The sequence below is a fragment of the Protopterus annectens genome, chromosome 3.part1 (genome assembly GCF_019279795.1).
Source record: "Protopterus annectens isolate FY-2018-M chromosome 3.part1, PAN1.0, whole genome shotgun sequence".
Lineage (NCBI taxonomy): Eukaryota > Metazoa > Chordata > Ceratodontiformes > Protopteridae > Protopterus > Protopterus annectens.
Genome location: NC_056732.1, coordinates 1,072,192,196 through 1,072,216,233, shown reverse-complemented (window position 1 = coordinate 1,072,216,233; position 24,038 = coordinate 1,072,192,196). Strand labels below are relative to the sequence as shown.

Sequence of the window (24,038 nt, the reverse complement as noted above, 5' to 3'; positions counted from 1 at the left end):
AAACTAGTCCTCAGTCAAAAGATTGTATTCCTGGGAGCAAGCTTGGACACAGCATCCCAGATGGCATTCCTCACTCCAGAAAAACAAGCCTATCTGACAGACTATTTTACTCAAATGGCCACTAGAACCCAGCTATCTGCAAGGAAAAACCTGCAGGACGTTGGGTTCATGGTCTCATGCATCCTACTAATTCCATATGCTAGACTGCATATGAGGAAACTTCAGTGATACTTAAAAAGTCTTCGGTGCTAACACTCTCAGGACCTGGAAACTGTCATTCCTATAATACCCTGTCTAAGGACAGAGTTTCTTTGGTGGCCAGCAACATGCAACCACAACAAGGGACTGCCCTTTACTCAACCCAACGTTGCCCAGTCCCTAATCACAGACACATCAGACTATGCCTGGGGGGCCCACATGGACGGCAAGTGCTTTCAGGGCCAGTGGAGCCCAAGTCAAATTCACCTGCTCATCAACCAAAAAGAGACGCTAGCTGTGCAGCATGCTCTGACAACTTTCAGATCACTACTCTCACCAGGACACCTGTTAATAAAAACAGACAACACCACGGTTATGTGGTACATCAACAAGCAGGGGGGAACCCACTCTGCAGGCTAGCCATGGCCCTGTGGAACATGGCCTTGGACTTGCAGGTCAGTCTGCAAGCTCAATTCCTGTCAGGCAAACAAAACTCATTGGCAGACGACTTAAGCAGAAATCTCCTAGAACCACACGAGTGGCAACTGGAACCCAGCACCTTCAACCTTCTGATTCAGAAATGGGGGACCCCAGAGGTGGATCTCTTTGCCTCCCACTGCAATCACTAGTTCAGCAAATTCTGCACCAGTACACCTCACAGCAGGGCCTGGAAAGTGGATGCTCTATCCTTCCATTGGGTAAATCTCTCAATCTATGACTTTCCCTGCCTGCCCCTTCTCTCAAGAGTATTGCTCAAGATAAGACAGGTCAGACCAAGGACAATTCTGATTGCCCTGGACTGGCCACGCCAGCACTGGTACCCACTCCTGCGCAGCCTGTCACCGATGCCACCCTGGCACCTACACCAGAACCCAACCCTGCTCTCAGCAGGGGGGACAGATCTTGCATCCACAACTGTAAACCCTAAATCTTGCAGCCTGGCGTATTCCTTGAACTCTTCCCCCAGTAACCAGCTTAAGCTTGCAGGTGCTGGACATCATTCTTGAAGCCAGAAGACCCAGTACCAGGAAATCCTATGCTGATAAGTGGGAAAAGGTACTGCTCCTGGATTCAGTCTAAAGAAGAGGACAGAACTCTACCCTCCCTACCTCTAATCCTGGATTACTTGGCAGACCTACTGCACAGAGGCCTATCCTTGTCCTCCAATAAGATCCATGCCTCTGCCATTTTGGCTCATTATACCACTGAGCCACCTCTTTTCTCTCACCCTCTTATCAAACAGTTCCTGAGAGGGGCAAACAAATTAAGGCCACCTAGGAGAGCACCCACCCCTGCTTGGGACCTTAACTTTGTATTGGGAAAGCTCATGCTACCCCCCCCCCCCCTTTGAGCCTGCAGTGTCAGCAGAGTTAAAATTCCTTTGTTGGAAAACAGCCTTGCTTCTGGCCATTACTTTAGCTGGAAGAGTGTCTGAGCTACATGCACTTATGGCTGTGGAACCCTTCATTATTTTCCATGCTGACAGGGTTTCCCTCAGGACTAACCCTTCCTTTATGCCTAAAGTGGTCTCCAGTGTGGTTCACAACCAATCTATCCATTTGCCAACCTTCTTCCCTAATCCTCAAAATAAAGGGAAAAGGATCCTACACTCCTTGGACGTGCACAGACAGCTCAGATTCTATTTTGATAGGACTAAGACCTTCAGGAAATCTGACCAGTTACTAGTCAGCTTTGCACCAGGGGCAGAGGGCAAGGCTATTTCTAAGCAAACTATTTCCAAGTGGATAGCACACTGCATCCATTTCTGCTACAAGCACCATGGGAAACCAACCCCTCAGGGGTCAGAGCACACTCCACTAGGGCAACTTCCACTTCTACAGCATTCCTCAGGGGAGTCCCTACCAGGGACATCCTGGAAGCTGCTACCTGGAATTCTCTACACACCTTCACCAAACATTACCACCTGCTTATCTTTTCCAAGTCCAGGGTGGGTTTTGCAACAGCAGTCCTGCAAGGCATACTAGCCAGCCCCAACTCTTCTTGACTGCCTCCACCCTTCATCTTTGGGAATCTACCTAAGTGTGATGACTGCAACAGTGAAACATGGAAGAATATAGTACAGTTGTGTACACTTACCATAAATGTAGATGTCTGAGTGTATTCACTGTTGCAGTCCTGGTTTCCCTCCCTTCGGCCTCCTTGTCTCTCTCTCCTCTCTATGTCTGTTACTCAGCCCCCCTTCAGGGGTATTGGTATTTACTTTTTACTCATTGTGTTTTTCCCCACCATAATTTAGCTCCCTATTTGGGGGGCTCCTGACATTTGGGGCAAGAAAAACTGATGTAATGGCGTCAGCTGCCATACCCCTGACGACCTGACATCAGTTCTGGAGCGACAGCAACTGACGCAGAAATACTAAATCTCTGGTATTCGGGCTACCTGCAGGCAGATAACCAGAGTGTGATGACTGCATAAATGAATGCACTTGAACATCTACATTTATGGTAAGTGTACACAACTGTACATTTTGTGCTGCAGCCCCATCTAAATAACTGATATCCCAGATTGCATATTGATGTACAAGTTCTTTTCCTGGAAAAAATATTTTGATTGTTGGTTAGATGGATAACTGAACTTTAAGGAATTTAATCCTTTATGTAACGATAGGGCATCATTGTGTGTGTACTAACATACTAAAAATAAAGCCTCTTCTGAAGAAGGCTCATTAGTTCATGCACATTACATTCTGTTGCCCTTTGTATTCTAGTGTTCAGAAGCCTTGCAGAACAAACTTTTTATTTTATTTATTAACCAGGTAAATGGACTGACCAATAGTGCCTCATTTCAACATTGGCTCAGCAGTACTTTCTAGTTTAGTCAAGTCTGATTATTTCAGGTTTCACTGCCAATAAAAAGTAGGCAATTGTTTGTTTCCTTATAATTGTGGGTACAGAAGCAAACCGTGTCAACATCGGTAAATGTCTAAATCGCCCATTGATGTAGGACGCTAGGGAAGCAGCTTAACTAGCAAGTTTAACCATCATCTGACCTATGGTAGCTGCTTTTATAGCGTATTTGATGGGGCTGTTGCCCAGGGCTTGCATTCATAATTGCTCATTCTATTCTTGGTATTAATTCTAACTCCCTTCTGATATTTCATGAAAGATTTTTTCCCTGGAAATTAGAGTTCAGAGCATTTTCTGCTGACTGATTACTGCTTTGAAGTAGTACGATAGGTGTGTGTATCCCATTTCTTTCTGCAACACCATTGCTGATATTAGCATTAGGAAAGACCATCCTGGTTTAGCCTTACTTACATTTTAAATAGCTTTTACAGTCTCATTTCGTTCATACCATGTAGTCTTTCCATTGAGTTAAGCATAAAAAGGTGAGAACATGGCATAGGAAGCATCTTTTTTATCAGTTTTGTGTCTACCGTACTTTAAGGTTTGTTGTCAAGGAAACTATTCTTGTTGGTGATAGCTGCTTTGGATTTTAATATAAATCTTTTTCGTTTGGGTGCCCTGGGCTCTTTAGCTGTTAAGAAACACTCTTGACGTGTAGTACTGACCCTAACACAGTTTTCAAGTCTAATTTCTTCACGGACCTATAAAATTGTTTTTAGTTTTAAAACAAACATAAGTCTAATTTTTTAAATCAACAAAAAAGGCAAAGAAACAGAAAACAATCAGAATTTTAATGATGAAGTAAGAGCTTTCGTTAAGTATGTTACCAAACTTCTTCAGACCAAATTCAGAAGTACAATGGACCATTAAATACTTTGCCTAAACAATCATGTGTGTAAGAAATAGTCACGTTACTCTGAAAATAGATCATGTGATTCATCAGAGACGTAGGTCAAATGATTCATCAAAGAAAGCAGATCATGGTGTAAAACAAAAACATTCACATAAACAAAACCTTTTTTTGTTGCTTCCTGATATAAACAACTATTATAAAAAACTATTACTATGAACATGAAAACTACAATTTCACAAATAAGTATACACAAAAAAAGGCATTAAAAACAATGAGAAATAAACAATAGTTAAATACTAGTCTTCACAAATCCCTGAACAATATTAAAATCTATGAGCTCCTGAAATCTAATCATCACAAGTGTGTTTGGAAACGCTTCTTCATCTCAACAAACTTTTAAGTTTCAACACACTAACCAAGGAACAGATGTCATTAAGACCAGGTAACACACAAGCCTGGCATCTGAGTTGCCAGGTTAATTCTAGCAACACCAGTTTGAAAGAAAAGGGGCCTCCCATCACATCCTTAACTACTTGGTCAGTCACTCGAAAAACAAAGGAGTGACATGGGTGTAAGGTAACATGGTTGGCTAAGGCATTCTCGGTCTTCCCTTTTCTTATACTGTAAATACGTTCATATTACTGTTCTTTAAACTTTCGATCCGTCTTGCCAATAAAAAACGTGGGCAGGCTTAACATTTAGCTAAATAAATTACACTGCAAGAATTGCAGTTAAACCTGCCTTTTGCCTCGTATCTTCGGTCCCTTTTTACAAAATTATTGCCCACTTCAGTACGTCTGCAGTAAGGGCATGCTTCACATGTAAACATCCCTTTTATTCTGGGGCTAGGTCTGCCATCAACTTCCAACAAATTCTTTAAAGTTTGACCCCTTTTGAAAACAAATTTAGGTTTAAAATTATCTACACCATAAAAGGCCACGTCTGATGAAAGAAGACCCCAATCCTTCATGATCTGTTTAGTTCCAAGGGCATCCATACTATAAGGAGTAATAAAGGAACACTATTTATTTATTTATTTTATTTTACATTTGTTGACCGGGCTAGTCCAGCTGGATATATGTCCATTTTCAGTGGAGGCCCGGGGAGAAAAGCTCCACAAATTACAACAACATAAAAGGTCAAGACAAAGACATTAACAGTAGAATTTGGTACATAAGAAGTTTTAAAAAAATAATACAAGCCTAAGATTATATATTTTATATTTCAGTAGGGAAAGAAAACTTTATCTAAGAATAGATGAACAAGACCAAGACATTTGCATTAGAAATGGTGTATTACAAATCTTTATAACATATTACAAGCCTAGGATTTTATATTATGTATTCTATTAGGGAAAGAAAACGAAATCTAAGACTTAACTAGATACAACTAGTAGTTTATATTAATAGGTACTAAGGTCACACATAAACCCAAGAAAGAAAACACTAGAGATCAATAGATAGAGTATAGAAGATCAGCATACAAGGATGGATTTATAGTGTTCATTATCACCTAGGTTGTGATACTATATGAAGTTGTTTGATCATTCCGCAGTATATATATATTTATGTGAGAAAAAAATCCTAAGGAAGGTTAAGCTCACTAATAATTAGTGAGTAAACACAAGATCATGATCATGAGAGACTGGGAATTGTGGGAGTCTAGTTAATAGTCAGGTGCTTAGTCTGGGTTAACACAGGGGCATAGCCAGTGTGATTTAAGGTAGGGTTTAAGCTTGCTTTTAAATAAGATGACGGAGGATATTGAGGTTAGCTGGCTTGGGAGGATGTTCCAGGCTTTACCTACTGTATTGGAGAACAAGGTGTCACCAGCTGAGTTGTTGGATTTTGATATTTGTACAAGTAGTTTATTAAATGAGCGTAAGGTCTTGAGATTGTTATAGGGGATGACTAGGGATGTAAGTATGGGTGTATTTTGAGGTAAATACAGGATCTTATGGGCTACTATTAGTTGATTAAAAAGTATTAGATTTGGCAGCTCTAACCATCCTAGCTGATTTAGATTGAAGCTGCAAATCTGGCAATATTGTTGTAGGAGGATGAAAGTTTATCTTTATCTAGCAAAAGGTGTTTCTACTGTGTACTTTGTATGCTCGTGCTGACCAGATGGTACTTGGGGACAAGCTGGATAGTGTAAAATTGCTTTGTAAAAGCCGTGTGCCCATTTTGAAATCACATCTTGCCTTAGTTCATCCAGTAACACTAAGGGGTATCCCTGTTAAAAACATGTTAACCAAGAGGTCACATTCAATCAAAAAAAATCAGTCTGTGCGGAAATCATTCTAGCTGCTTGCTTAAGCTTGACCCTTCACCACTGACCTCTTTTGTTGAATCAGGTGGGCACTGGAATAGTGTAAAAAAAAAGAATCTGAGTATGTTGCTTTTCTAAAAATTACAGCTTTATACCCATTATTAACAAGATCCTTCATTAATTCAATATCCAAATAGGAAACTGAATCTTAATAAATGAATGAGTGAAGTTTAAAAATTGGGTGGAGTCATTTAAAATCTGCAAAAATTCTTTAGCCTCCATTTCCTCACCATGGAATAAAACAAAAATGTCATCCAGAAAGGACGTATAAAATTTTACCATGCTTGAAAACAAGTTTAGTCAGTACGAACTGTCTTTCCTGAAGTGCCATGACCAAATTTGCAAAACTGGCACCACAAGGGGAGCCCATAGCTACCCCCTTCTTTTGAAAAAAGTACCTTCTTTCAAACAGAAAAAAATTATTAGTTAAAATGACGTCTAATAATACTTCTAACAACAACACAATCTTCTAACACAATGCATCCGAAATTCTCCAGGTGCAACTAACACTAGGTAAGACTGCAATCCAAATTGTAGCTTGCTACAGATCCACCACCATGCCCCAAGATTCTCACCACACCATACAACCAAACACCCTAATACTGGGTGATTTTAACTACCCTGCCATTAACTGGGAAAACTACTCATGTACCAGCACCTTTGCCCAACGGTTCTTGGAATTCATAAATTCCAACGCCCTGGATAAACTAATCCATAGTCCCACCAGGGTCTCCAATATCCTGGACCTGGTCATTACCAACATGAGTAATTGATGCATCACACCAGTGGTCACCACCTCATTGGTTAAGTCTGAACATAAGCTAATCACCTTTGACATCCTCATCTCATCCCATCCCCACCCCCCAAGTAAGGAAGCATCTGTAAAAAAAAAAAAAAAAAAAAATGGTAACTGAAAGTTCAACTGCCAATTCCTATACTAAAGCACTGTACGAACACATCCACTCCTGCATGAATCGTGCCATCCCAAATAGAACCAAGATGCTCTCCTCCAAAAAAAGGAAGTCAATCTGGTGGTGCCCTGTCATAAACAAACTATACAACAGAAGGAAGAAACTTTTGCAGAAGAGAGGAAAATCCCAGGATACAAAAACCTCCCTTACCAGCCTCAGCTGAGATCCTCATAAAATCCTCCAAAGCTAGTTATGAAAATGAAATTGCCAAATATTCCAAAAACAACCACAAGGCATTCTATAAATATGTCAAGAATCTAAATGGCAATGCTCAGGTCTGCTCTGAGCTACAACAGAATGGCATTAAATATACTGATCCCAAGGACATTGCCAATATTCTGGCAGATCGATTCAGTGCCACATTCATCACCGTCTCAGCCCCCTAAAGGGTCCATCTCAGTACTGAAAGATTGCCAAATTCCGGTAATAATGGCCACACAGGTAACAAATGCACTCTCCAACACCAAGAATACAGCATCCGTGGGACCAGATGACATCCCGGGCTGTGTACTACATGAACTACAAAATGAATTGGCACCTCACCTAAGTGTCATGTTTAATCATAGCCCCACCTCAGGCTATGTGCCCACTGAGTGGCGCACAGCTACAGTTATCCAACTCCACATGGGAGGATCCACCTTGGATCCTGGGAACTACCGCCCAATCAGTCTGACGAGCCTGATCTGCAAGGCCATGGAACTTATAAAGAAAGACATTGGCAACCTTCATACACTGGACCCCACCCAGTTTAGGTTCTTGAAGGGCTGATCTCATCTCCTGAACCTGATTGACGACTTTGAATCAGTCTCCATAGGTAGGTACTAGGCTATCGGCCCTAGGGCCCATACAAGCCTAGCCAAAAAATGTACCCTGGCTTTAGCCACCCAAGAAAATTATTTTCCTGTGCCCCTGTCAAGCAGAGCCACAGAAGTGATCCCCGGGGTGAAATTCCCATTTCCCATCCAATCATCAAGATTTTTCTTGAAGAGTGCTAATGAGGAGCTCTGTTTGACATAGTGCTGTGGACGAGGGTAAGGCGGTCCACACAGCCTATCTGGACCTCGCCAAGGCCTTCGACACCAACCCCCACTTTGAAATCATAGATAAACTTACTAAGCTGGGCATTAATCCCTACATCACTCGATGGGTTGCCAACTGGCTTACCTACAGAACCCACACTGTAAAAGTAGCGGACTCCAAATCCATCTTGAGACAAGTGACAAGTGGAGTGCCTCAGGGTTCAGTCCTGGGACCACTCTTGTTTGGTATCTACTTCTCTGAAGTACAAGCCAACACTAAGGGACTCTGGCTAACAAAGTTCGCAGATGATTGCAAACTGGGAGCCATTATTGAATCCCTAAATGATGTGGATATTCTGCAAAAGGGCCTTACAGAAACAGATACTTGGTGCCAGAGCCATGGGCTCAATCTCAATGCCAAGAAATGTATAGTTGTCCCCTTCGGGAAAAAAAACATGTACCCATGAATTACCACATAGGTGGCAGTACACTAACACTGAAAGGGTGATGAAACTTAGGAACACAGGTGGACAGTGGTCTCACCTTCGATAACTGCATCACCACAACAATCAGGAAATCCTATGTGGCACACCACATCACTAAGGGCTTTTCATCCAGAAAAAAGGCGGTCACTCTCCCACTGTACTCATCCCTCATTTTAGACCCATCATAGAGTACAACACCCTGTTTGGTATGCACCTCTCAAGACATCTGCAACAAATGGAAGGGCTGCAGAAGCACCTCACTAAAAGAATCACAGGCCTAAAGCAGATGCCCTATGCTGACCAACTAAAAAACTCCAGCTGTACTCTGTCACATATGGTCTACTCAGAGGTGATCTGTGCTTAACATACAAGGCCATGTCAAACCCAGAGCTGTTGTACATACAACACTTAAAAGAAATCCCAATCCATCAGAGCCACACGCTCCAGTGACCTAAACCTTGTCATCACAATGAACAAAACATGCTGGAGGGATAGGTTCCTAACCCAGAGACTCCCCAGACTCTGGAGTAGACTGCCCTTACATGTCAAGCAGACCGCCTCCTTGGCCCTCTTCAGAAGAAACCTTGACAACTGGATGGGAGATTGGAAATTTACTCAGTAGATCACGTCAGTTGCCCTGCTAGACTGGGGTCCAGGGAAATAAATATTGTGGAAAGAAATAGCCAGGGAATTATGGGTAGGCCGATAGCCTAGTACCAGTCTATGAACCTATGAACAAAATCTCTTCATTGGTTGCATTCCTGAGTCTTAACATCAAACAGACCCACTCAATCCCAACATCATGGGGAATCGTGGTGTATAGATCTTTTACGTCTATCGTTGTTAAATTGAATTCCTCATCATATAACAAATTGTTAACATTCTCTAGGAAGGACCAAGAGTGTCTACATATTTGGGGTTCCATGTCAACATATTTCTTCAAACAACTATCCACGTGTTTGGCCAGAGGGTATGTGATAGAATTTCTGCTTTTCACAATAGGCCTCAAAGGTGGATTAGTCACATCTTTATATTTTTTTGGGATTTTGAAACTTAAGTTTGTTGAGATGAAGAAGTGTTTCCAAACACACTTGTGGTCATTACATTTCAGGAGCTCATATATTTTAATATTGTTCAGGGATTTGTGAAGACTAGTATTTTTTAACTATTGTTTATTTACTTATTTCTGAAATTGTAGTTTTCATGTTCATAGTAATAGTTTTTTATAATAGTTGTTTATATCAGGAAGCAACAAAAAAGTTTTTGTTTATGTGAATGTTTTTGTTTTACACCATGATCTGCTTTCTTTGATGAATCATATGATCTATTTTCAGAGTAACATGTGACTTTCTTACACCTCATGATTGTTTAGGCAAAATATTTAATGGTCCATTGTACGTCGGAATTTTGTCTGAAGAAGTTTGGTAACATACCTAACGAAATAGCTTGCTTTATTTGTCATTAAAGTGCTGATTGTTTTCTGCTTCTTTGCCTTTTTTGTTGATTTAAGTAGTTGGTTTTACTTTTCGTGAGTTTTATAAGTCTAATTTTTGTTGTTGGCTTGTTAGTGCAGGCCATTTGTCAGATCCTTCCTTCACAATGGACAAAATATCTTGAAAGAGAAATAGTGCAGTTTATTAGTCCTTCATTGTTTTACAGAAGGGATGCCTTATTTCATTTTACTTGGATACCTATGCTCTGTTTAAATAATTTATATAGTAAACTAATTTTAGAATTTTCTGTCTTCAATGACTGTGTTTTAAGTAGTATGATAAAATGTTGCTGTTGACAGTTTCTTCTTTGAATTTTTACACCTTTGGTAGGTAAGATGAAGTTTAACGTTTAGTGCTATTAGTATATTATAATTTAAATGGAGTTTAAATCATGTACTTGGCAGCACTTTATATGATTATTATAATTTTCTTGTTATATTGTAGAACATTTTACTTAATCAGCCTTTTTCATTAGATGTTTGCAACAGTTGCTAGAATGACCTTTTATGATGAAAAATACTAATTTGGCTCTCAGGTTCTGAGAGTCTGCTTTGTGAGATGCTTATGTGATGCTCAGCTGTAGAAGATAACTGTAAAATATGCATGTTATGTATATTAACAGTTCTTAATACTGATGGCAAAAATTCACTTTGTGTTTTACATATTTTTTGTCCAGATTTTGGTGTGAGCGCATTTTTAGCAACAGGTGGTGACATCACTAGGAATAAAGTAAGGAAGACCTTTGTCGGCACACCATGTTGGATGGCTCCGGAGGTCATGGAGCAGGTGCATCTGTTTGTTCCTTTTAACATTTTGGAAAATGTCACTTTGAATTTAGTTGTTAAATTTAAAGTTACTGAATCACTGTCAAGGTTTTTAACTGTTTTAAGTGTTTGTTTTTGAAACTTTGTGCTTTGACAAAATTGTTAGCTATGTTTTTGTACTTGAAGGCTGCTAGAAGCAATGTGTTTTCTTTAGTTTACCAGAACAAAACTTAAAAGGATAATCAGTAAGTTGGCAATATACAGAGTAGAGAGTTTCATGCCATTGAAAACGTTGAAATTTTATCCCAAATAAGTGGAGCCGTTAAGCTGTCTGACTTTTACCTATAATGTAGGCATGTTACTGGTAGCCACAAATTAGTTGCTAACTTTAGGTACGTTTTTATGTTATTGCCTTGCAACCATTTAGCATAATCCAGTTAAACTTGAGCCCATTCATTCCTCTACCGAATGTGGGGTTCTGTCATCAAGAGAAACTTAAGGATTCCTTGTGACCCTAGCCCCCCCCCCCCACCTACATTTGCATCTGCTGATGGAGGTTATGATTGCATCCCTTAGCCCTGGTTGATCTGGCTTGCCCCCTCCTCACAGGCCAGGACCCTAAGGCAACTGTATTTGCATGTCTGCAGTCCAGGAACTATACTACGCCACTCCCATCAGCAGCACAGATTATTCCAGACATGGGCTAAGTGGTGTTTCTTTAAGACCTTAACCTCATCATAATCGACTGTTTACCACATCACTGCAGGGGTATCCAGAGTGGTCCTACTGATGTATGCATGCTCCCAAGCGCGCACACCTTGAGGGCTGCCATCAATGGCTTGGGGTACCAATTTGACTGTTCTAGTCAATAGACAATGGCAAGCCTCCTTATGGTGTGAGCACTGCCTAACTAGGAACCACTGCCACCAGAGTGGGCAGCTCTATTGGTGCAGTTGTGAATCTGTCAGCTAGTGCAGCCATCATAATTAGACTCAGCAGGGCTTTATTATGTGTAGGCAATTCCAATTCTGTATCATAACTCAAAAAAATAATCTCCCCAGTCAATTCAATCTACTCACCCAGCATCTCCAACCGAGTGGTCTGCAGGGAATCCCTAAAGTCTGCCAGCTCACTACAAACAAAAAATATATTACTAGCCACCTCTATCCTGCACTTCACATCACCAACATTTGCTGTGCACCTGAGGAAAAAATCTTTGGAGTCTACTTGGGGTGTAAAAATACCTCTATAAACACTTCCAGGCAAAGATCCTAAATCTTCTAGATTTTGTTGCATATTTGGGAGCTACACATATCCCCATTGTCTCCTTGTGAATTGCTTATCCAGTCTTTCTTCCAAATCCCTTCTAAGTTCCTCTGATTGATTCTTACATTTATCATGCAATATTTTATACGTTCTACTGATTATTCTTTTAACAGTGACTTCTGTTCTAGCTTCTATTAAAAAACTCTACAAGTGCTGGTCTTTCATTTACGAGCCCCCTATTTCATTCTTTTTGCCCATACTCTATCAATCCTTGATAGGGAAGGCAATCTGTAACCTGTAGTCCAAATAAATTCTTGGCCTCTTCCCATTCTTTTACCTTTCTCTTTCTAGTTATTTGCTCCCAATACTTTGCTTCATTTGCCAGTTTTCTCCAATAAATTCCAACCACCTCTTGCCTGTTTATCTGTATCCTTAACCACAGTCATCCTTATCGGCAGAATCTCTTTTCTCCATTCTCATGCTGGTTTAGTTCTTAGAGTACTCCTGCTATTTTATGAATATAATACTCTGTATGATTTTTGTTCTCCTTACGTGTCTGCATCCAAAATCCCAATTTCTCCTCATTTCTTGAGCTTCCCCCCGTATCATCATCATTCCTCTTCACTTTGAGTTATAGTTTTCTGCTTGTGCTATGTGTAGGAGCATTAACTGTACTGCTTTAAAATACTCCCTCAAATTGGGTAATCCTAGTCCATCTTGTTCTATTGGAGTAATCATCTTATCCCACTTGACCCTTGCTGTCTTCCCTTCCCAGATAAAATCCTTCAACTGTTTTTTTTTTTAATTGCTATCTATGACTTCTCCTCTAGTTGATAAAAATATGCCTGACCTGTGTATGACTGAAGGGACTAAAAACATTTTAATTGCTTGTACCTTGGTATCAATTTCCATATAACAAAGCTTTTAGTTTCTCAATTTTTGTATTCTCTTCTGTTTAGTCTCTTTCTATATATCCTTAGCTGCCACAACAGACATACGCCTAAAGACTTCATTTTATCATGTCACCATAAATATATTGCTGAACCAGTTCATGTGTGGGTACATAATTTACTGCTATTGCCTTGGTTTTAGCTTCATTAATTTTGTATCCCAAGAAGATTTGAAACTGTCTTACAGTATTCCACAACATTGTGACGTCACTTTCTGGTTTTGTCATGTATAAAATATCTGCAGATTAAGCCAGCTTTTCCTGACTACCACACCAGTTATATCCTTGAATTTCTGAATCCCTTATTTTCGTTGCCAGTGGTTCTAAATGTAATGTAAACAACAAAGGAGAAAGTGGACAACCCCGCCTGATTCCTCTACTCAAGCATAAGTTATCAGAGAGGACCACACCCACTTTAACTTTCGCCTCCGATCCCTCATATATACTCTTAATCAAACTTATTATTGTGTCAGGGAAGGCAAATGCTTCCATTGCCCTGCTCATGAAGTCTCAGTCTATTCTGTCAAATGCTTTCTCTGCAATAACAGTGGTATTCTTTTACATTCTGCTTCCCTCTGGATCATCAGTGTTCTGTTAATATTGTCAAATATTTACCTCCCCTCCAGAAAACCACACTGATCCATATCTATCAATTTTGATTATCACTTTTGTCATTCTTTTAGCTATTGTAGACATAAACACTTTATAATCATAGTTTAGTATTGAAATGGGCCTGTATGAAGCTGGATCCAATGACTCTTTACCCTCTTTATGTATTACAGTTACCACCACTTTCTTCCAGGATGCTGGTACTTCGATTAAAATATTGTTAAATCTCCCAGATCTTAAGGATTTTCCCCTTCTAGCTTCCAAACTTCCACAAGAATACCGTCTGTTTCTGGGGACTTTCCTGTAGATTGGTTATACATAGCCATTTTTACCTCATCTCTTCCTGCATACATACAGAAATTTCAAGCACTGGTATTAATGCCGTTCTAGCTTGCCAATATACCAAAGCACTTGTTCCCATAATAAGTGTCCAAGCTGTTCTTAAAATATCTAAATTAGTACTTGCTTTAATGTAATTTGATAGTCTGTTCATGCATCAGCTACTGTGTTAGAGAACCAATTAGTACACTTCTCATTCCTATATAATATTTTACGTAGGTTTTCTGATGATTCTCTAGTACTTTTTGATAACCCCAAACATTCCCAGAGGTAGTTGTCTCTAAATGCCCTATATACTCAAATCAGATGATCTCTTAGATATCTGTAAGAAACTCTATACAAGTTGAGATATTTTAGTCTTAACTTCAATTTTTCACATCTATGGATGCCCTTGGTATATTTCCACTGTACTCTTTCCATTTACTCATGCTTGTTTTCTTGTAGGGTTTCCATATTGCTATTCCATACTCATGTTTGGGTCTAATGCAACTAACAGACAATGACTTCATCATTTTTGATTTCCAAGACTTAATAAATCTTTTTATACAACCTATAGTTTTTATAACTACCATTAACCAATTGGTTGATATGATTTGAAAAAGTCATAGCTGAATCTACCCATATACCCTTAAATGAGTCTACAGTTTCAATCGCTGTGTGCTGTATTAAATATTCACCTTTAAGTTTATGTCCTCCAAATCTCATATGCTTAGTTTTTGATGGATTTATCAGCATATTATTCTCTTGTGCCCAAATGGTAAATTTAGTCAAGTTATTTTGCAGACATGCCTTATGGTGTAACACTTGTAATCAGTTTACCCAATTTCATGTAGTCTACATATAGACTGTAGAGCACCTCAGATGAAAAGGTTAAGTCTGAAAGATGCAGTCTAACAAGTAAGGGCCTAGGACAGAGCCCTGTGGGACACCCTGATTGTAACCAAGGACTTCAGCTGTCCAGTTGTGTGATACTTGCCATGTCCTATTTGTAAGCCATGCAGCTATCCACCTTATCAAGAGTACATCATTACCTTGTACTGATTTATTAATCAGTGTTTTGTGTTAGGACCCTGTCAGATGCTGAAGTTAAATCTATATACATTACATCACAGCACAATTTTTCATTCGTAGCGGTTATATTGATATAGAACATTATGTTACAGGCGGTAATAGATCTGTTTTCAACATATGCATGCTGATATATGGTTTCAAGTCCCAACCTATCCAGTTCTGACAGTAACTTATCCAGTGTTACCTTCTCCATTATTTTTCCACAACATGAAAGTAGACATAAGGGTCTATGTGACTCTGGGTTGGTCCTGCTCCTCTTTCCCTTGAAGACAGGTTTAATAAGCACATGTATCCAATCTTGAGGAATCTCCACATATTTATATGACCTAGTGAAAAATAGATATATTGATAAGTTCTTGCTGAAGTGTTCTCATGTCATTGTTAATTCTGTCTCCTCCCTGTGCTTGGTTTGGATTCAGTTTGCACAGTTCTTTTTCAATATAATCTTTACCTGGATGTCACTAGGACAAATTATCACCCCTTTTGTGAAGCCTGTTTTGCATAAGATTTTGTAAATATATCTATAATCTGTTTTGTTTGAGAATACGTTTTAGAATCTTCACAGAGTTTATCAATTTGTGTCTTTATCCTTCCACATCTTGTGTCTACAAAAAGGTTTCCTGTTGTGCTTAATATTTTTATATATATTGTCTTGATCTTGTCTCACACTATGCTTAATCTCTTTGTCCAGCTTGTTTATTTCAGTTTTCAAAGTTGTAGTTAAATCTCTCTTCCATTTCTTATTTTTTGTCACGCACCTTAATCAGATATCTTGCTCTTGTGGAAATATATCCCCCTGATGTTGTATGCTTAGATCCTGATGTTAAACTTTTTTTTTGCACTCACGCAGTTTCTATTTCAAAACTTTCCACATTCCATCTGCAATTTTTCCACTGAACACCTCACTTCAGTTAGTTTTACATAGTGACTGTTTTGTTTCCATATAATTTGTAATTAGCCTTCTGTGCTTTAGTTTAGATTTCAGTTTGGCAGAATTATCTAGCAACAAATTAACCTTTATAAGCCCACGATCCCTGCACATCAGTGGTGGTAAAACTGACTTGAATTAACAATAATTTCTTTAGGAAAATGATGTCTAGTATGTTCCGTACCCTGGTTTTTTTTTTTACAGTCTGAAGCAATTGTTTTTCCTGAATATATGTTGTGAATAATTTCCTTGCTAACGCTGTTGAATCAGTATTATTCCTGTCTGTTTCTGGTAAATTTACATCCCCAGCTAATATTATTCTTCCATCCTGTGTTTCATGCAAGAAATGTATGAATTCCTCTACGTCATCTGCACTTGACTTTGTTGGTCTATGCACTTCGACCTGGCAAAAATCCTGCCTAGTATTAAATATTGCAAAATATCTGCTGCAAATATTCTCTTCCATGATCTTGACAAATGCACGCCATCCTGACTGAACACATGTGCCCAAAAGTAGGCTTGGATGCTTTACACATTTGCATTTTATGAAACGGGACAATTTTTCCATGTAGGTATTTACGCAAAAAATCTTTTCATTCACCGTGACCTAACTGTCTTTTCTGTAAGTGATTAGTGAAAATAATGTCCTTACACCAGTACAAGCTGGGCTTGTCAGGTCCCTACTAACAGTTGGAGAATCCTTGTGGATGACACCGTTTGTACCAACATGAATAAAAACAGATCTGTACTTTCTTAAATTAAGGCATTCCAAGGCTTGTGTCATATCTTCCATTTTTGCTCCTGGCAAGCATAACACTATTTGATCATTATCTTCTCTGCAAGTAAGTATCATTTCCTCTAATAACTGTATCTCCAATTACAAGAATATCTTTGCTGGCCAGCTCTGAAGAATCTTCAGCTTCTAATACAGTAATATCTGCTCTGTCATTTGTTACAAAGGATACATCTTCATCACCATTAGTCTTATTAATCCACTTTTTTCAGTGTGTATTAAGTTCTCATCCAGCTGGTATTGTAAATTCACAGCTTGCGCCATGTAGTCAGCATCTGTCTTTCTCCTCTTTTTTCTTACAGTAATGTTCTTCAATCCTTCCACATTCAGTTTTAATTTCTTCTTTTTCACCTACCCCTTGCCTGTTTTGTCTACTTTCTCTTTTGAAAAAATTATGCCTTTTTCTGTAGACTGAAGGTTTTCTGATAGGTTACAGGGAATGATGATATTTTTCTGTGTGTTATATAACAAAGTAGTCTCCTTTTTTCTATGTATTCCCTTTCCTTAGTAGTCATTAATCACTTTCTTTTTCTTCCTTATTTGTTGTTTCTTCCTTTCTTTTTTTTCTTTCTTTCTAAACAACCTGGGTCCTCAGATTGCTGAATACTTGCATCCAGAATTCCAGAGTTGTCAGGGGCATCATCTTGTTTCATAGGGATTGAATGATCTTTGCAGACAATAGATGCATCATTTCCTAAATGTGTTCTATTTGTTTTATGCCTAACATTATTTCATCAGTCCAGTCATTATTATATGAAACAACAGATGTTCTTCGTGTTTCACTGTTGCAGTCATCACATTTGGGTTATCCGCCTGTAGGTAACCCTCAGCCGGCCTGAATACCAGAGTCTTCGTATTTCTGCGTTGGATGCTGTCTCTTCTTCCATGACTTCAGGTCATCAGAGGTATAAAACATGCAGCTGACGCCATTACATCAGTCTTTCTTGCCGTGCGGTGCCCGAAGCAGAAGCAGTTCGCAAGTGCCAGTCGGCCGACTCCTGAAATTTTCGTTTTCGAGTTTCAGACCCGAAGTCTTCAAAAAAGATAAGTACCCCATTGGGGATCCTTTTTCTTGCTCCAACCGATGTCAGTAAAAGTTAACGATTGCCTTACCTGTTTAGGCCCAGACCACAACGTTCCTCACTGTCGTTTTTTTGCCTTGTTCAACCACTGAATTATTCGTCATTGGGCTGTTTATGCAGCTAATTACTTTCGTACTCTATCTCAGTACTCCGAAATGGCTTCGTTAAGCCATCCAACTACCGATCTTCCGAAAAAAATGTAAGGATAAAGACAGACCACGTAGGTCCAAAACTGCCGACGACACGTTAGGTAGTCGCCAGTCCGCCAGTACTCAGTGAGGCGCTTTTGCAGTCCCTGATACCTGCTACTTCAGATTCACAGGCCTCTACTGAGACCCATTCGGAGTCCGGTATGCCGCGAGATGCTTCTTCGACTATGTCTCTACCTCAGATGGGTCCAGAGCCGCTGTGCAGGCACCGGCTTTTGAGGGTGTATTCAGGCCTACAGACAGAATCTCTCAGGCCTAAAACTCGCACAACACCTAGAAAACCAACGACAAAACTGCATGCACACGCCCATAGGCCTCAAAAACAAATGCTTAGAATGGCTGAAGACCTTATTACCGTAATTAGGGGAAGCCAGCCTTCCCCCTCTAAGAGACCTAGAACTGAATTTCTTTCTGATTCTTCTTATCAGGAATCTGATATTTCTGCTCCTTCTGATTACCAGGATTTGCCCTTATCTACTTATGAGGATTTTGATGCAGAGGATTCCATTCCCTCTGCCTCCCCTCCAGAAGATCTTTCTTTCGGTGAAACTTTGCATACTCTTAAGGAGCATTTCCTCTGGGAAAGCCAGGATTACTCTGAGTCCAAAAAAAGACTTGGGGAGTTTCTATTCCTGCCTTAACACAGGCCTTTAGCTTTCCCTCCTGTTATGGACATTGTAGCTGATGGTTTCTTGGAATCTAGCCTTACCCCAGACACTTTACCTCCAGCTTCCAGAAAACATGACAGGTACTACAGAGCATCTGACTCTCACAAATTCCTCTTCAAGAATCCTTCTGCGGATCCAGAGACCATTTCCCAAGGACCTAAAGGCATTAAGGCCACTGTTGCCAAAAATCCTACCCCTTCTGATAGAGATTCTAGAGCCTTAGGCAGATGGGATAAGAAGGTATACACTTCTGCTGATTTGGCCATTAGGGCTTTAAATTGCCAGTTTCATATGTTAAAGTAACAGCAGCATGTTATGGGACTGCTTAAACAGAAAATGATATTGATTCATGACTGTGCTGAACACAAAGAATTACAAGATTTAATGCATTCGGCAGAACAAGTTGGTAAACATACTTTGCAATGTGGTTTTGATGCTTTAGAAGCATCTTGCAGGGCTGCTGTCACTGGGTCTGTACTTAGAAGGCACGCTTGGCTTAAGGAACAAAACTTGCCAGATCATGTTAAATCTAAATTACTGGATGCTCCCTTAAACCAAGACCGCCTTTTTGGCAACAAAGCAGAAGTCCTCAAAAGGATGGAGGAAAAAGCTAAATCTATGTAAACTGTTAAAGATTTCCTACAAGTACAGCCTCCCAGATTCAGTAGGCATTGGCCTTCAAAGAACTGTTCCTTTCCAGTCCCTTCCAGGCCTTCTCAGTCCAAACCCAGAAACAGCAGACAACCTAGGGTGCAGTCTCAGGCTACGCACAGACCTAAGCAGTGGGGGGCACCCACTTCCAAAGCAGGGAGTAGTAATCCCCACCCCCCCTACGGTAAAATGGCACAATGACTTAACCTTAACCCTTCCAAGCCCTGCTCAACTACCTGCTCCCTTAGGAGGAAAGCTGGCCCTGCATGCAGAAAACTGGGAACTCGTTACCCAGGACAAATAGGTTTTGAACATATTTTCCCAAGGATACAGATTCCACTTCCACACACTACCAACACCAAATGGTTGGCCATACCTACCCCCAAATCAATGGGCGGAGGCCCAGCAGCAGGTTCTCTTCTCAGTATCAGGGCTATTCAACCTGTCCCAGCAGAACAAAGGGGAACAAGGTTTGTATGCAAGACCTTTTCTGGTACCCAGAAAAGACGACAACTGGCATCCTGTCCTGGACCTTTCTATCCTCAACACCTTTCTGGTAGTTCCAAAATTCAAAATGCTAACTCTTCAATAGCTTCTTCCTATGCTAGCCAGGGATGCCTGGCTGGCAACCTTAGACTTAAAGGCAGATTACCTGCACACCCCAATAAGGGAGTCTTGCAGGAAATACCTACGCTTCAGGGCAGACTTCATACACCATCAGTTCTCTGCACTTCCCTTTGACTTATCTACTGCGCCCAGGGTATTCACAAAGTGTCTAGCTCCAGCCATTGCATTTTGCAGGCAGAAAAATATTCAGATTTACCCATCCCTGGACGATTGTCTGATTCAGTCAGAAAGCCAGGACTTAATATTACAACACCTGGCATTCGTAAAGAAACTTCTAACCTCACTGGGGTACACCGTAAACGAAAAGAAATCTCACCTAGTACCCTGCCAACAGATTGTATTCCTGGGAGCAAACTTGAATACAACTTCCCAGATGGCATTCCTCACTCCAGAGAAACAAGTTTATTTGACAACCTACTTCAAACTACTGGCCACAAAACTCCAACTATCTGCAAGGAAAATACTGCAAGCCCTGGGGTTCATGGCCTCTTGCATTCTACTAATTCCATATGCAAAGCTGCATATAAGGAAACTCCAATGGTATCTAAAACGCCTATGGTGTCAACATACTCAGGACCTGGAATCAATGATATCTGTCATTCCTTGTATGAAGACAGAGTTCCTTTGGTGGGCAGAGGCCTGCTACCACAACAAGGGACTCCCTTTCACTCTACCCCCTGCCACCCAAACCCTAACAACAGATGCATCAGGCTAGGCATTGGGGCTCACATGGCAGGGCAGTGCATTCAGGGCAAATGGAACCCGAGACAGATGCACCTGCATATCAATCAAAATGAAATGTTAGCTGTACAGAATGCTCTGACAGCCTTCAAAGACCGTATTCTTCCAGGACAACTATTGGTAAAGACAGACCACACCACAGTTATGTGGTACATAAATAAGCAGGGGGAACCCACTCGTACCCTCTCTGCAGAGCCATGGCTCCATGGAACACAGCCTTGAGCTACCAAGTACACCTGCAAGCTCAGTTCCTACTAGGCAAACTAAATTCACTGGCAGACGACGTAAGCAGAAATCTCATGGACCCACACGAATGGAAACTAGAATCAAAAATATTCAACCTCTTGAGGAACAAATGGAGGACTCCAGAGGTAGACCTGTTTGCCTCCACTCAGAACTACCAATTGGGCAAATTCTGCACAGGAACTCCCCACAGGCAAGGTTGGAAAGTGGATGGCCCTGTCCTTTACCTGGGAAAGCCTTTGTGGCTTCTGTTTAAGCAGATGTTCTTCGTTCCACATTGCTGCAGTCCTTACTATTGGGTAGTCCGCTGTCCAGTCGGCCCGAATACCAGAGTATGGCTGACGTCGGTCAGGCGCATTAGACTGACGCCAGTACGTCAGGGTACTAATGCGCATGACCGGCGCCATATCCTCAGTCTTTTGCCGCATGGTCCGATGCAGAAGCAGTTTTGCGAGTGCAGGTTGGCGTTCTGAAATATTTCGAGCGGAGTTTCAGACCGAATCGAGTTGGCTAAGTACCCGTTGGGAACATTTTGGTTTTTCTTGCCTCAGTATTTAACCGGATGTCAGAAAAGTGAATAACTGTATTTCTTGTGGGAAACAGATACCTCATAGGGATTACCATACCTTGTGTATACCTTGTTTAGGGCCTGAGCACGTCGTTGTTGGATGCCGCTCTTGTGCTAGGTTTAACAAACGCACTATTAAGAGAAGGTTAGACTGTGCCAGGTTAGTGTTTGGGAAGCGTTGCAATTATAAAATGCCGTCGGATAATCCGACGCCCGCTTCGTCCAAGAAGCGCAAGGACAAAACAGCGAAGCCTAGGGTTGATGAACCGGCAGTCCCGGACGTCGGTTCTTTAGAAGGCTCAGTGGAGCCAGAGGTTTTGCCAGGAGTTTCTTTGGAGTCTCAGGCAGAGACTTTACTGTTACAGGATGTGCCTTCTCAGGAGGTAGGCCAGGCTGAGGGGGCTTCTCAGGTGACTGTTCTTCCCTCTCTTCCCAAGGTAGTTAGGGCCTCTCCTTCTGTTGCCAAAACTTCTTTGAGAGGTAGGCCAAGTTCAGCTTCAGTGGGGGCTTCTCCTAGCATTTCAGGTTCTGTGCCTAAGAAACATATGCTTAAAATGGCAGAAGATTTGATTACTATGATTAGAGGTTCTATGCCCCCTCCTGATAAGAGGCCTAGGGTGGAACCGGAGTTTGATAGTTTTGAACAGTGTTCAGAGGCTTCTGAGTCTTCTGTGGAAGATTTGCAGGAGTATCCTCCTTATTCTGATTCTGATGTGGATGATTCCACTCCTACAGCTTCTCCTCCTGAGGATTTCTCATTTTCAGAGACTCTACATTCCATGAGGGAGCACTTTAAATGGGAAGGCCAGGATTACTCTGATTCCAGGAAAAGGCTTAGGGAATTCTTGTTTTGCCCCAGCATAGGCCCTTAGCTATACCTCCTGTGTTGAATGTGGTGGAAGATGTTTTTGCAGAGGCTTCCCTGAACCCTGATTCTTTGCCTCCTGCTCCTGTTAAACCTGATAGGTACTATAGGGTGCCTGAAGCTCATAAGTATCTTTTAAGAGTCCTAGGGCAGACCCGAAACTGTTTCACAGGGACCTAAAGGTGTTAAGGCCTCTGTGGTTAAAAACCCTGTTCCCACTGATAAAGAGGCAAGGGCTTTGGATAGATGGGGAAAGAAAGTGTATACTTCTTCCACTTTAGCCATGAGGGCTTGAATTGTCAGATTCACATGCTGACTTATCAAAATTATCTCCTTTCACAACTGAATTCTAAGGTGGATGTTTTGGGAAGGTATTGAGTGTAAAGAGTTGCTGGATTTAGTTCATGTGTCTGAACAAGTAGGTAAGCATTCTTTGCAATGTGGTTTTGATGCTGTACAGGCCTCCTCGAGGGTGGCTGCCACTAGTTCTGTTCTTCGCAGGCATGCCTGGTTGAGGGATCAGAATTTAGCTGAGCATGTTAAGACAAGGATTTTGGATGCTCCTTTACAGTCTGATGTGTTGTTTGGACCGCCTGTGGAAGCAGTTTTAAAGAAAATGGAGGACAAAGCTAAGTCTATGCAAACTGTTAAAGATTTTTTGCAGGTGCAGCCACCAAGTTTAGTAGAAATTGGCCTACTAAGGGATGGACATATCCTGCTTATGATTCCCAGTCTAGGGGTAGGTCTAGACGTGGTAGGGGCAGAGCTCAAGGTTCTTTTAGGCCTAGAACAGGGAGTTCGCCTGCACAGACTTCTGGTGAGGGCAGGGGTCAGTCCTTTCGCAAACAGACCCAATGACCTGCCTTTTCAGCTGCCAGTAGATTCTCGTCTGGCAGCTCCTTTGGGAGGAAGACTGTCTCTTTTCAAGGAAAATTGGGATTTAATTACTCAAGACAGGTGGGTGTTGGATATCATTCACCACGGTTACAGGTTTTATTTCCATACATTGCCCCTTTCAAAGGCATGCCAGACGTTCCTCCTCTACAAAGGAAAGAGGCTCACAAGCAAATTTCTCAGTTACTCCAAATAGGGGCCATTCAGCCAGTCCCTGTATCAGAAAGGGGCCTAGGATTTTATTCTCGCCTGTTCCTAGTACCAAAGAAGGGGAACACGTGGAGACCAATTTTGGATTTATCTATCCTCAACACTTATCTGGACATTCCCAAGTTCAAGATGTTGACGTTACAACAGCTTTTACCTCTGCTGGGCAAAGATCACTGGATGGTAACTTTAGATCTCAAGGAAGCTTACCTTCATGTGCCTATAAGACTGAGTTGCAGGAAGTATCTGCTTCGAGCTGGAAATTCTCATTATCAGTTCTCTGCATTGCCCTTTGGCTTATCTACTGCCCAGAGTATTCACAAAGGTTCTGGCTCCAGTGATAGCTT

At 41.0% G+C, this 24,038-nt stretch overlaps 1 protein-coding gene across 1 annotated transcript in view; it reads left to right on the top strand.

The window, feature by feature from the left end:
- The window catches only part of LOC122798354 (serine/threonine-protein kinase OSR1-like), a 2,305,884-nt gene that overhangs the window by 631,150 nt on the left and 1,650,696 nt on the right, over nucleotides 1–24,038 (top strand). Inside the window, exon 6 of the mRNA XM_044067206.1 lies at nucleotides 10,894–11,003. Coding sequence (XP_043923141.1) covers nucleotides 10,894–11,003 — 110 coding nt within the window. The remainder of the gene's footprint in view (nucleotides 1–10,893; nucleotides 11,004–24,038) is intronic.